This window comes from Triticum aestivum, chromosome 4B (genome assembly GCF_018294505.1).
Source record: "Triticum aestivum cultivar Chinese Spring chromosome 4B, IWGSC CS RefSeq v2.1, whole genome shotgun sequence".
NCBI lineage: Eukaryota > Viridiplantae > Streptophyta > Magnoliopsida > Poales > Poaceae > Triticum > Triticum aestivum.
In genome coordinates, this window is record NC_057804.1 from 368,608,833 (window position 1) to 368,623,150 (window position 14,318).

The following is a 14,318-nucleotide window of genomic DNA, read 5'->3' on the forward strand; positions in this document are numbered from 1 at the left end:
TGACGGTTTGACTGGACGCCTGCTCGCCCTCGATCTGGACCTCCGCCAGTTGATGCTATGAGAGAAGTTGTAGGTTGTACCGGTGCTCCTCCTATAGCATCCGGAACGCGGATAAAGGCGGGGCCTGCTCCTCCTAGAAGCGGTTGTAGTGCGCCTCCCTTTGCTGCGGGGTGAACTCGGCCACCGGCTTGGGTGCCAGCTCCTCCATCGTTGTGTCCTCCTCCCCCGAGCTCTCCTCTGAAGATCTAGGAGTTGTCTCGTTGAAATGTGGCTCGTGTGTCGGGCTTCCCGATTGTGCACCTCAGTCGTGATTTCATGGCGGCGTCGGGCTTTTCCTTCCACCTCCACCACCAAGGCGGGTCTTGGCTATTGTTCATGGCGGTCAGAGGACAAAATGGGTGGGGTGTCGAGGGCTTGGACAAATAGAGATGGACCTCAAAGGTGGTAGGGTTTGTGCCGTAGCAAGCGGTCTTTAAATAGTAGCGGGCGCGTGGGCACACAGAGCGATTGGTTGAATGTGTTCGCCCAAAGGTGGCTTCTCATTCGCCTAGCCAACATGAATGTCGATCACGCTTGAATGTGGTTGGTGTAAGATGATAAGCGTTCCCTACCCCTCGAGGGGGAGTCGGGGCTGTATATATTGATGTGGCCGAAGCAAGCCTTGGCGTACAAGAAGGGTTTACAAGAGTTTGAGTAGAACAAGTAAGGGAAAGAGTTGGAGACTACTACGGAAACTATATTCGCTAACACCCTCCCTTAATCTTAACTACCCTAGATTAAGATTACTCTTGAACTCCTCAAACGGTCTTGCTGGTAAAGCCTTTGTAAAGCCATCCGCCACTTGATCCTTAGAGGGAATAAACCGTATCTCAAGTTTCTTTGCTGCAACCCTCTCTCGCACAAAGTGAAAATCAATTTCTATGTGCTTTGTTCTTGCATGAAACACAGGGTTTGCAGACAAGTATGTTGCTCCCAAGTTATCACGCCATAAACATGAGATACGATTTTTCTTGATCCTCAATTCCTCAAGAAGTGATTCAACCCAAATGATTTCAACAGTTGCATTCGCCAAGGACTTGTATTCAGCTTCTGTGCTTGATCGTGACACAGTTGCTTGCTTTCTAGCACTCCAAGAAATAAGATTGGACCCAAAGAACACTGCAAAGCCTCCAGTTGATCTTCTATCATCACTGCATCCTGCCCAGTCAGCATCAGAGAATGCACTCACAAGAGAGGAGCCAGAACGTTTGAAGTGAAGTCCTGTTCCCATAGTATGCTTCACATATCTTACAATTCTCTTGACAGCTGACCAATGTGCGGAAGTGGGAGCATGAAGATATTGACAAACTTTATTAACAGCAAATGAGATATCTAAACGTGTGAGAGTTAGATATTGTAATGCTCCCACAGTACTTCTGTACCTTGTGCTCTCTTCTTCTTGCAGTGACTCACCTTCATATGCTGAGAGTTTTTCTGAGGAAGATAAAGGTGTAGGTACTGGCTTGCAATTCTTCATTCCCAAGCGAGACAAAAGCTCAATGATATATTTCTCCTGATTTAACACAATACCATCTTGAGTTTTTCTAACTTCAATCCCAAGGAAGAAATGCAAGTCACCCAGGTCTTTCAAGGCAAACTCTGAGCTCAAGTCATGCAGAAGTGCATTAGTAGCATTTTGTGAAGAACTTGCAACTATGATATCATCAACATATATAAGCACAAAAATGACTACTCCAGCCTTGTTATAAATAAACAAAGACATGTCAGCTTTAGAGGCAATGAAACCAAGATATTTCAACTGTAAGCTTAATCTGGAGTACCATGCTCTGGGTGCTTGTTTTAGACCATAGAGTGCTTTATCAAGCTTGCAAACATAGTGTGGTGATTCCTTATCCTCATATCCAGGTGGTTGTCTCATGAACACTTCCTCTTCCAGAACACCATGCAAAAACGCGTTCTGTACATCTAGCTGTCTTAGGCTCCAACCCTTGGATACAGCAATGGCTAGCACAAGTCTGATAGTTGCAGCTTTCACAACAAGACTAAAGGTGTCCTCATAATCAATACCATAACGTTGCTTAAAGCCCTTTGCAACTAGACGTGCCTTATACCTGTCAATGGAGCCATCTGCCTTCTTTTTGATTCTATACACCCATTTGCAATCGATGATATTTCTGCCTTTTTGATTTGGTACAAGATGCCAGGTTTTGTTCCTCATGAGTGCAGAATATTCCTCATCCATTGCCTTCTTCCACTTAGGATCGTCAAGTGCACTACTCAACGTTGTTGGCTTTCCTGAAATACACAACATTCCATATGGTATAGTTCCATCTTTTCTTATTTTAGGATTCCGTATACCTTTCTGTAGACGTGTCATAACCCGTGCAGAAGCTGCTGGCTGAACCTCAGGAATGTTGGCCACAGAAGATCCTGACGAGCCTGCATGTGCTGACACAGGGGAATCTGCTGCCTCCTGCGCAGATGATCCTGCAGCCAAAGGTGTGGCCGCCTCCCCAGAGCGCACACGAGGGCCAACCGCCCGGTCGGGCACAGCCGATCCGCTGCCCGACCGCGGTTGCAGGCGCACACGGGGCGAGGGGGGTCCGGCCCCGCTGCTGGACCCGCCTGTTGCTAAGGTGGCGGCGCGGGAGTGGCCCTCCCTGGATTCGTTGCCGCAGCTGACAGAGGTGCGATCCGAGGTCTGCCCGCGCATAGGAGTTCCAGGCGCCGCCGGATCACCTTCGTTGTCCGTGCCAGGTTCGTCTTCTTCCTCGGCATGCAATATAGGATCAATTTGAGCTATATTTTCAGGATTTTGATCAATTTGAGCCCTGTTTTCTCCAGAGACCTGCATAGGCAACAGAGAAGAGCAAGTACTAGTAGAAATATCGTCACTTTGATTAGTACAATTGTCGCCCCCATGATCAAAAGACCGAAGATGTGGAGGAAGAAGAAGAATTTCCTTGCGAAGAAGTGCACCGGCATTGGGATGAAGTGATGCAAACGGAAACACGGATTCATCAAAGACAACATCTCGGGATATGTAGACCTTACCACTAGGAACATCAAGACATTTGACCCCTTTATGCATGGGACTATAGCCTAAAAAGACACACTTTTTTGAGCGAAAAGCAAGTTTGCGTGTATTGTAGGGTCTAAGATTGGGCCAACATGCACAACCGAAAACACGAAGAGATGTGTAGTTTGGTGTGACACCAAGGAGTCGTGTAATAGGAGTTTCAAATTTGATAACTTTGCTTGGAAGCAAATTGATAAGATATGTAGCAGTTAAGAATGCTTCATCCCAAAATTTAAGTGGCATGGATGCATTTGCGAGCAATGCAAGCCCCATATCAACTATGTGACGATGCTTTCTTTCAGCAGATCCATTTTGTTGGTGAGCATGAGGACAAGAGACATGATGTGATATGCCAAGTTTTTGGAAGAAAGAGTTCAATTTTTCATACTCACCACCCCAGTCACTTTGCATAGCAATGATTTTAGAGTTCAGTTTGCGTTCAACAAGATTTTGGAAATTGAGAAAGACTTGGAAAACATCAGACCGTTTCTTTAACAAATAAATCCAAGTAAATTTACTATAGTCATCAATAAAGCTTACATAATAAGAAAATCTCCCACTGAAGTAGGGGCTGGCCCCCATACATCTGAAAATATGAGTTGTAGAGAAGCAATAGACACACTAGTAGAGATGGAATAAGGTAATTGATGACTTTTTGCTTGTTGACACGGATCACAAACTGACTCAACACTATTCTCATAAGAGAGTTTATTTTTGCTAAGAACGTATTTAACTATGACTGAAGATGGATGACCTAAACGACTATGCCACCTTGATGATGATGGCTTGGTGACAATGTTGGCTTGCTTATTTGACCATGAAGATGATGATGATGATATAAGTGGATAGAGGCCTCCCACGCACCGTCCTCTAAGAATGATTCTCCTTGTTCTCAAATCCTTAACCAAGAAAAAATAAGGGTAGAATTCTATGAGAACATTGTTATCAAGGGTGAATCAATGAACGGAAACAAGATTTTTTGATGTTTGAGGAACATGCAAGACATCATTCAGGTGCAAATTTTTCATGGGGTTTTAACAATTGAATTACCAATGTGAGTGATATTCATACCAGAACCACTTGCCGTGCGAATTTGGTCGCCTCCATTGTACTTCTCCCGTGTTGTCAGCTTCTCAAGTTCACCTGTGATGTGATTTGTTGCTGCACTGTCGGCGTACCAGTTTGTATCTACGCCATAGGAGACAGCATGCGCCTCCTTCTCTTCCTGATCGTTCTCTTCATAGCGCCACCAGCAAACACGTGCGCCTCCTGGATGGTGCCTATAGCATATCTGACATTCAGGGTAATCGTGCTGCTGTTCACGCACCTGTTGTTGTTGTTGTTGTTGTCGAGAGCGTCCTCTGAATCCGCCGCCTCTGTTTGTAGGAGAGGGCTGGCGGTCACCGCGGTCACCACGATCACCACGGCCGCGCCCCCTTCCTCCTCGCCCACGGGATCTGCCGCGGGACTGGCCACGGCCTCTGTAGACTGCGTTGGCCAATGAATGAAATCCTCCTGAAGATGAATCACCCAGCATCTCCATCCTCTGATCAAACGCAGAAATCTGAGCGAAGAGGTCGTCGGCGGTGATAGTGTTCTTGACAGCACCGATCGCTGCAACCACAGAGTCGTAGTCGCGATCAAGTCCCGCCAGGATGTAGTCCACCATCTCCGGGTCAGAGACAGGGCGCCCAGCAGCAGCAAGTTCGTCCCCAAGGCTCTTCATCTTTGCCATATACGCCGAGCTCGACATGGTGCCCTTCTTGGTGTTGGTGATGGCGATCCTCAGATTGGTGATCCGGGATTGTGATTGCGAGGCGAAGAGATTTGTCACCGTCGTCCAGAGCTCGTAGGTGGAGTCCTTCCCGACGACTTGTGCAAGGATTTCAGGAGACATGGAATTGAGTAGATACGATAGGACCTGTTGATCTTTGGCGATCCAGGGCCCGTAGAGGGGATTCGGCTCTAGGGCCGTGGTTTTATCCGCCTTCGTGATCTCCACCACCCTCGATGGAGCGGCATCGGAGTTGTCCAGGAGCCCAGTAACCTGCGCACCTCGCAGGGCTGGGAGAACCTGAGTCTTCCAAAGGATGAAATTTCCTCTTGCGAGCTTCTCTAACGGCGGCGATCCAAGGTTAAGAGCAACGCCGGCTGAGGAAGCCATGGAGACAATGGTATGTGGTTTAGGGTTTTGATCTTTGGCTAGATGTTTTGGGAAGAGGTGGCTCTGATTACCATGTAAGATGATAAGCGTTCCCTACCCCTTGAGGGGGAGTCGGGGCTGTATATATTGATGTGGCCGAAGCAAGCCTTGGCGTACAAGAAGGGTTTACAAGAGTTTGAGTAGAACAAGTAAGGGAAAGAGTTGGAGACTACTACGGAAACTATATTCGCTAACAGTTGGAAGCCGTCTATAGCCCCATCCGGTCACGTTCGCATGCTGAAGCAGGTTTCTTGGCAGCCGCACCAATGTGAATGTCGTTCGGCCGACGTGCGGCAGCGCCCGGTCACATCCGCTCTAGATCTGCATCCACCAAGATCGGAGTGGCGGTTGGAGCGCAACGAAAAATAGGGTTCTGTACGGGTCCTAATTGTCGAACACCAACATGATGTAGAACCAGGCGCCCGCAAACCTCCCCGGCTTTGCTTCTAGTTTGTGGGGTTTCAAACGTTTGCGGACATTTAGTGGACAGTTGATGCACGGCATTAGATGGCAAAAGGTGTCGACACTGCATAATTTAAGCATTTGAGGCATTTTGACGCATGGTGTTGGAGTTGTGCCCTTAGAAATAGCAACTTAAATAGTTAAGACACAGAGTTTGGAGTACTTGTGTAGCAACAGTTGAGACACAGAGTTTGTGCTCTCGAGCTCACTCCATCTTGATGAATAGTAAAAATAAGAAAACAGAGTAAAATTAAAAAAATCTGTTTTTTCTTCAATCTTGCTAAATTTCAGCCAACAAAAGACTTGATTATGTTTATGAGCTTTTACATCAAAAGCCGTGCAAAAAACATTTTTTTTCTTACACGTTATCTCACTTGACTAAGACTTGGTTAGTCTCGGTCGACTTAGTGCCAACCACACCCTTTTTCATAATCATTGATGAATTTTTCACCAGCGTGGCACATGAATCTCATTTCAGCGCAAAAAAATGTGCACGATGTTGAAACATTCATCTCTGTTTATAAAAAAAAAGTGATTTTTTTATTTTTACCCTCTTTTTTTTTGCAATTTACTATTTGAAAAAACACTTTCGCAGTTCACGGTAGCAGAAAGGCTCATAATTTTGTCTCAAGAAAAACTTATAAATATGTTTATCTTTCTCCTATTTTACCCATTTCTAATTTTGAGAAGGGAAAACTACAACTGTATAGTTAGTCCTTGCTCCTAAAATCTTTCTTTGGTACCTTTACCTATAGACACGAAAGCTAGAAACGCAAGGTGTCGATATAACTTTACAAGGTAGGTGTATACTATTACGATGGTCATATTTGCAAACATCAACTGGTTAACTCTTCTTTTGCTCCTAGTTAAATGATGATCATTTGTGTGCTACTGTAAGTCTCAGCGGGTCCTAGCATGGAGTGGGGGGAACTGCTCTTCATCTCCTATTCTGTAAAATCCTGACGACCTGAGACAGTGTCAAAGTTAACAGATTAACCATATTAAGGTAGTAGTACAGGGTCAATGGACTGAATGCAGCTAAGATAAATAAGCATGCGAAGCTGACCATTGAACAAAAACAAACCTAGTGTTATTTTATAATAAATAAACCCAAATTACTATTTTGTGACATCATTCTTAGATGCTTGACCTGTAGCATATTTCAAGGCTAAGACTACACTAATATATTGCTCTGTAAGATCCTTTGATGTTACCTGCTTTGGATTGCACTGGCTCTATAGCTCTGTAACGCCAATGCAGAGGCGTCTGCACATGCCTTTGGCGAGGCCTTGTTTGACTTTGGTGAGGGAGATGTCAACGAGAAAGGCCCCAAAGAGCCAAACTCAATAATCCTATCTGGCTGTGTCTCCAAGGCTCCAGATTGAGAATATGCTTTTGTGACAGGGACGGAGGGGTGACAAGTAGTAGGTGCCAGAAGCATCCGTTGGTTATTCCAGCTGCTATCACAAGGAATGAAAACATTTGGCATTGGTTTAGTTCCATTTTCAACCAATTCTTCGTTCAGGGCAACCTCCTTTGTCGAACCATTTAGAATGGTCGCAACTTGGCCATTCGGTACATGCTTTGTATCTCTCACAGAAGAATATGGGTGCCCACTGTGATTATCATACTTTTGTTTTGCAGGCAAGTTCTTTTTCGAGAAACCTCTTCCTCTTGTGCTGCTTTGAAGTTTTAATGTCTCAGAGGCTAGTCTTAAATTTGTCCCATACCCTTTAGGAGTGTCACAGCTTTGATTTCTTGCCAAGTTATTGTTCATGTATGTGCACTCATCTGGAGTACCCTCAACTTCAGGTGGCTGATATTTTGCACTAACTGGTCGTGCACACTCCATGACAGTATCATAATTTCGCTTCTGGAAGAAGGTTTTGTTCGAGCCGACATCCCCATAGGAGCTACGAGTGTGCCTTGCTTCATAGTGGGGTTTGACAAATTCCTTTCGAGTATGACCACTGTGCTTTTCAGCCGTCTTCATACCTAAGAGAGTATATCCATTTAGACCATCGCCAATTCCCAATGACCGACTTATCCTTATTCCCTTGGTCCCACTGTCTGGCGCTACTTGCTCCTGGCAAGGGACAAAACTTCGTTTGGAAATCGTGGCCTGGTTGCTTTTAATATTCACTGGTTGATTGATCAGGATCTTCCCTTTCTCTCCTATAGATGTCATGTGCTGTAATACAGAAACAGAACTTGTAACTATCATATACAACAAATAACAATTAACGGACAGATATATTTCAGAGGAATGTAGCAATACATGTTTTCTAAAGTGAACAGACTTTCCCGCTTACCGAAACAATAAACTATATTCCCCTTTTGAATCCTAAGAGGACAATAACAGAACAACCAGAATAAAAACTAGATCTATGTAGGCAAAAGCCAGTACATATAGTAGCTAGCCATATACTCCCTCGGTTCCTAAATATTTATCTTTTTAGAGATTTCAAATGGACTACCACATACGGATGTATATATTCACACATTTTGCTCCGTATGTAGTCACTTGTTGAAATCTCTTGAAAGACAAATATTTAGGAACGGAGGGAGTAGTAAACATAAAAATGCTTTGAGACAGTTTACTGAACACAGGAATGCCGCAGATGAATGCATGAGATATCCAAAAGTGAGATTTCAGGGTACCTATTCCTACCTTTTCACGAATATATCCGGCTGTTTCACGCATATTGGGTATAGCCTCTGATCTATGCCCCCACGAAACAGAAATATCTGAATCAGCAATATAAGATGGCGATAATCCATTAGATGGGACGTCTATTCCACAGGCATTCAACTGAAAGGGCATACCCCAGTTGTCCTCGTCCTGTGAATGCTGTGAAACTTCAGTGCTATGAGAAGAAACTGGAGATAACTTCATTCCATTCGTTTCAGCATATGAAGGCGGCAATAGCCCAGGTAGCGCCGTATCAGTACTTAACAGGATGCCACGATTTAGAATGTCAAACAAATCCTTGTCAACCTTACCGTCAGAAGATGCTTCTTGGACAGACTGCGAAAATTCATCAAACAAGTATTCTAAGTTGTACTGAACTTGACGGAGGCATCTCAACTGTGATTCCAAATCCCCTGATAGATCCGACAAGTTCAACAATGACAGTGGATGGAGATGTTCTTCCACATGGAGTGAAGTTCCAGTTAACTTTTCCTTTTTTATAGGACCAGGTTTTGGAAGTCCTAAATCATTGCCATGGATAGAGCTCAACATATTTGACGAATAGTGTGCATGACGCTGTGGCTGCATCAGTGATTTGTCACCCATATAGGATTCAGCTGCATAAAGAGATTCCTGTTCATCCATCTCAGGGGCCACATGGTACTGTTCAGTGGCACCATTTCTATTTTCATGAAAAAGATACGCATGGTCCTTTGGTTCATGACGGACACAGTGGGATAATCTTGCACTCAGACCAGTACTTGGTGCAAACGAGTCATCTCCTGAAAAACATCCACCCTGTGTAGGCACGTTTATTCTGACACTTACTGCATGCTCAGCTAATTTCTTTGAAACACGAGGACGACTTTTCTCTTCCTCCTTGTAAGAAATCTGCATGCATGACATGCCATCTAAGAGTCGATTGCTGGGACCAAGGAAGGGCTGACAATGAAATGCGCCAACATGGTCAATATCTGACCTTACTCCGTTTTCATTCCTCTCCAAGGTGTTTTTGAAAAATGCGAAAATATCATCAGGAATAAGTTCTGGTGGTAACATAAGAATTTGACCAAGCTTCCAAGCACCAAACGAGAAAGCAGTTCGAATACGATGGAAATTCGCTGCACAATAATAAAATGTCAAACAAGACTTGGCAGTCCCTCGCCAGCAAACAAATATAGAAAGAAAATACTCCATATAATATATCACTCAAACAAAACTCTACATATGTTCAGTACGAGATCATGCTGTTTACGGATTTATGCACAACTTCATGTACACATCAGCACATCACACATATGATGCTAAAGGCAAACAATATATGTTTGTCAAAGTTTCGGAAGACAATTTAGAAAGGGACAATCAATTCATATATTTTGGTTAGTTCAAACCTCTGTTTACACTTCTGCCAAGATTGTTGCACTCCTTCAGTGGATCAATTATGTTTAGACATTTCACACGGAATTTGGAACAGCGTGCATCAGAATTTCTTGGAGGTGCAGATGCTTTTTGCACTGAGTTCTCAAGGAACTCTTTGTCAAACAGCAAGTCATCGCCAGGTACATTTAAACCTTCGACTGCAAGAGATACAAGTTCTAGGATTGAAACAAAATAGGAATCAGGTGATAACTCTGCCAAGAAATAGATTACAAGGTAACGCACCAATTAGGTTAGGCAAAGACGATAAAGCAACAGGGCCATTTAGACTTATGCAGTATTTGTCCCAGTCAAACTTGCTAAAATATTCCAGAAACCTATACAAAACCTATTAAATATAAGAAAAGATGGAGACAAAGTATCAGTTTTTGCCTTGTCTAAAGATGTTTCCAAATGTCTGAGATAAGTCATTCCTTGCAGGACTTACCTCCAGGGGACCATGGAGAGATTTATGGAATAGATTAAAGACGTATAGGATAAGTGTCTCCAATGCATAAGTTGATATAAGCCCATGATGAGCTCCTAGTAGACGACTTTCATAATAACTCCATCCCTTGATTAATATAATGCTCCGTTTAAATAGATGATTTTTCCCAACTTTGCGGTCAACCTGAAGAAGGAACACCCGTTTACTTTTCCAGGACTAGGCATAGTAATAACCAAATAAAAGAACGCCTAGACTAGCATAGGAACATGTTGAGCATTATATTCTACATATTCAGCAACTTCACTATAAAGACTGAAGCAGAACAGCAAGCGTAAATTGCATTATTTTTCCAAAAAAAAAATCGCAACATACCAGCTCAAGGAAGGAGACTGCGCAGATTCCTCCAGTTTGGTTGAATGAGATATCAACAATAATATTTCCAATAGTGCATTTAATGAGTCTGACCTGGATGGCGGAATATTTGAAAATTTAGAGGCAGCTACCACGTGCAAAACAGTAACAGACTAAAACTGCATCAGAAGGAAGAAACATGTATATGGTTGTTAAGCCTAACTTCCATGTGTACCAAGGATTTGTTAAAAGAGAAGAAACGTATGCTAAGGACAAAAAAGGTTTAGGAGTGCAATATCATAGTTTTCCCAGACTTCTGAAAAAACTATAAATGTGTATGAGGAGCAAACAGGATAGCACACCTCTGCATCAATGTGTTCCAAGTCCTTCACTTCAAATTCAGCGTCACCATTCTCCTCCCCCGACCCAAGGATGTAGTAAACATCATCAATCAAAGTACTACCACAAGATGTATTTCCAATTACAGTTAAATCAATGTCCCCATCGGGAAGGTAAGTCTTCAATGGAACCGAACCAAATACAAAGACCTAACCAGTCAAACAAAGAAGAAATAATGTCACATTAGAAAACTGCATCTCAAAAGTTATACCAGACAAAAATGTTAGGCGGAACTAGCATAATGCTCGTGTGTTGCCACAGAACCACAAAAATGATTGTATTGGATTAATATATGGTATACCAACCACCAATGCACTTGCAGCACTGCAGAGAAAAACTCAAGCAAGCAGACAACACTGTACTTGCATAACTGCAGCAGCCATGGGAGCACCATTACAAGATTTGAAGCACCATGGCCAGATTTTGAAATTTGAAAGTTATGACAATGGAAGTTGAGAGGAGTGGCGGTATCAAGAGGATGCGTGTCGGGAGGAGCCACGGCAGGGGAAAAAAAATCAAAATCAACTTTGGTGGATTGACTGGCTGGTTAGTGTCCCAGTAAAAACAATTGTGTGCTGTCATGTACTTCTAATGCACCTTCCCGTTCAAATAGACAGTAGTTTGCTGGTTTGACAGAGTTATGTGTAGAGGTAGGTGTGAGGTTCGAGGCTCCCCAGCTACATTACTTTTCTCTGTTTCGTTTATAAAAAAAATCAAGTCGGATGGGGTCTAATGATTACTAGATGGGCAAGGGAGATTGGAATGGAGTGGGGGGAGTGAACTTACCATCACTGCTTCCAACTCCAATTTATAAGAGTAGAGATAGAAAGCATTGTTTCAACATACACAAGTTGTACTACAAGAACCATGATGTTGGCAGTAGGATTAACTTGTTTGCTACCATCGGCCTTACAATAGGAAGTTCAAGGCTAATCAGAGGAACTGATCTAGATTCTTTGGTGGTAGGTGTGGGTATTTTCGGCTCGGATTTGGGTGCCTATTTATTTTCTTGTTAACTGATATAGTACCTAGTCCCCTCCTAGCTATTGCCATTTTCCATCTGAAATAACTCAGTATGTAGTCTCCACAATGGAATAACATCCCATTATGTCACAAAATGAGTTGATCACATGATTCACAAAGTGACCAATCAACCAGTACAGGTGACTAAGACACTCCAATTCTTACCTTCACACACAATTCGATCACAAAACTCAACAAGTGCAAGAATAGAGAACTGGCCTGTAATAACACACTTACGGGAGGTAATGAAGTATAGTATCTTGCAGTGCACGGGTCCTCGTTTTGATTGTTTTACACACTTTTGGCATCACATAAAAAATAATGGACCACTAGAACAATGTCCCATCTCATATACACGCATGTGACGATAATCCAAAAAGAACAGACATCATTACACCAATCTTTTTCGAGAAGCACCAAATGCTAGGAAACATTTATGACACGACTCCTAGTGCAGAAGTAGTGCCTATAAGATATAGCAGCCACACACTTTCAAGCAATTCCAGCTATACAAGTACACCCACGTACACATTATAGTGATCAGCATAATACTAGCCACAAGGACCATTTTCCAGATCTACCATCTCTATGGCTACGGAGTAAAGAGCTTCCATGTAAATAAATGAGCCCGTGGGCACACGTCAAAGTACGATTCAAACAGTAGACCGCGGAATGCTCGTCAGTAAATAAGGATGGACTTTGAGTTCATATCTAATGCGATCTGGGAACATAGAGATCGCGGCGGAGTTGAATGCAGGATGCTGGCATGCAGCTGTCGGTGAATGGCTATACTACTAAATCTCACTAGTGCTATGTCAAAATCCTCTGCAAGCTGTGATGGGGACAGAGAACCACAACAAGATTCAACCACAGCAGCATTGATCAGTTGCCACACTGTTTGGTAACCACGTGGATGGGTCATCGTGTATGAAGTGTACGCATCATGGTCTGCATCCGCCTGCCAGTCAAGCATGCGATCACGGGCAGGGGCAGGGGCAGGGGCAGAACCAAAACAAAAAGGCTTTCGTTAATCTTTTTGGCAAAATGCCAAAGTTTGTTTCCCCTCTGAAAGAAAGCCTGCTGAGATGGTAAAAGTTGGATTTCGTAAAGCATAGGGCGCCTTTTCTAGGGTTAAAAAGCGAAAACGCATAGATCAGAGCAGACAGAAAGCTTATTTCTGATTTCTAAACGGATGAAGTTGCTTTTGTGAGACCGTGACAAGCAGAAGAAAGAAAGGGCCGACTTGGTCTAACACAAGTCTGTTAGTCAAATAGTACTAGTCTACAGTACATAACAGAAATCCTTGGGGAAGGCAGCAGATAGTCACGGAATCGCAACGCCGCGATTAGTTTAGCTCCTCGTCAGTACGACGCAATTAATCAAGGAATAGTACTAATCCTACCCTAACCCGATGTCTTTGAAATGTATAGCAAGTAGTACTAGTCCGGAGGAGAGAGAGCGACGGAAGCAAAGTAATAAACAAATCTAAAGGAAGAATAATGTAACAAGCACGAGGATCCCCAGACGAGACGCCGCAGGATTACCCTACCCAGACAAAACCGGAAACTGAAGAAGAAAAGAGCGTTCGGCGAAACGGAGGAGCACGCACCTCGCATCCGAGCGCGGTTCCGACGATCCTCCGCGCGTAGTGGACGACCTCGGCGCGGCGGCGCTCCGAGGCCTCGGTGGGCTGGACGCGGCGCACCACCTCGGCCGCCGCCACCTCGGCGCTGGCCATGGCCGCGGCCGGGATCGCCGCGGGCCCAGGCACATCCCGCGCCATGACCGCCGGCAGCGCGCCCCCTCCACCCGGTGCCATGGGAAGGCTAGGCGACCGGCAGAGGCATGCGAAATCGGAGGACGGTAATGGAAGGGGTTTGGGGGGAATCGCCTGCTTATTCTGGGCTGGGGGTTTGGGTTTTTGGCGAGGCGTTACTGGCGCGAGTGCGAGGAGGAGGGGAAGTGAGGCGGGGGGTGGGGCTGGGTTGGGTGGGTACGCCAGCCAAAGTCCGCGGGTTTCCGAGCAACCCTCTCCCTGCGGGTGTGTGTGAACAAAACCCACGAGCCCAGGGAGGAGGAAGAGGTTGCCGTCCCTATCTGGTGCCGCATTTATAGGGGAAGGTAGCGGGAGTAGTGTGTGCCGTGTGCCCGTGCGTGTTTGTGGTGGCGATGCACGGGGCGTGCCAGGTGGTGGCCTCGTCGGCCCATGCCCATGCCACCACCTAGTGAGCCCACAGTTCCAGTC

General features: G+C 44.6%; 1 protein-coding gene across 2 annotated transcripts; it reads right to left on the reverse strand.

Moving 5' to 3' along the window:
- Nucleotides 1–6,346: 6,346 nt before the first annotated feature.
- On the reverse strand, nucleotides 6,347–14,318 carry LOC123092202 (uncharacterized). Of its 2 annotated transcripts, XM_044513903.1 has the most exons (9): nucleotides 13,683–14,318; nucleotides 11,014–11,199; nucleotides 10,673–10,765; nucleotides 10,301–10,483; nucleotides 10,099–10,201; nucleotides 9,828–10,013; nucleotides 8,416–9,557; nucleotides 6,959–7,935; nucleotides 6,347–6,711 (listed from the first exon to the last, which is right to left on the reverse strand). In XM_044513903.1, exons 1-9 carry the CDS (start codon nucleotides 13,890–13,892, stop codon nucleotides 6,645–6,647), a joined length of 3,147 nt encoding a protein of 1,048 aa, XP_044369838.1. In that variant the 5' UTR covers nucleotides 13,893–14,318; the 3' UTR covers nucleotides 6,347–6,644. The 2 variants fall into 2 exon arrangements, with proteins under 2 accessions (XP_044369838.1, XP_044369839.1); XM_044513904.1 differs by lacking the exon at nucleotides 6,347–6,711 and having other exon boundaries at nucleotides 6,955–7,935; nucleotides 13,683–14,216.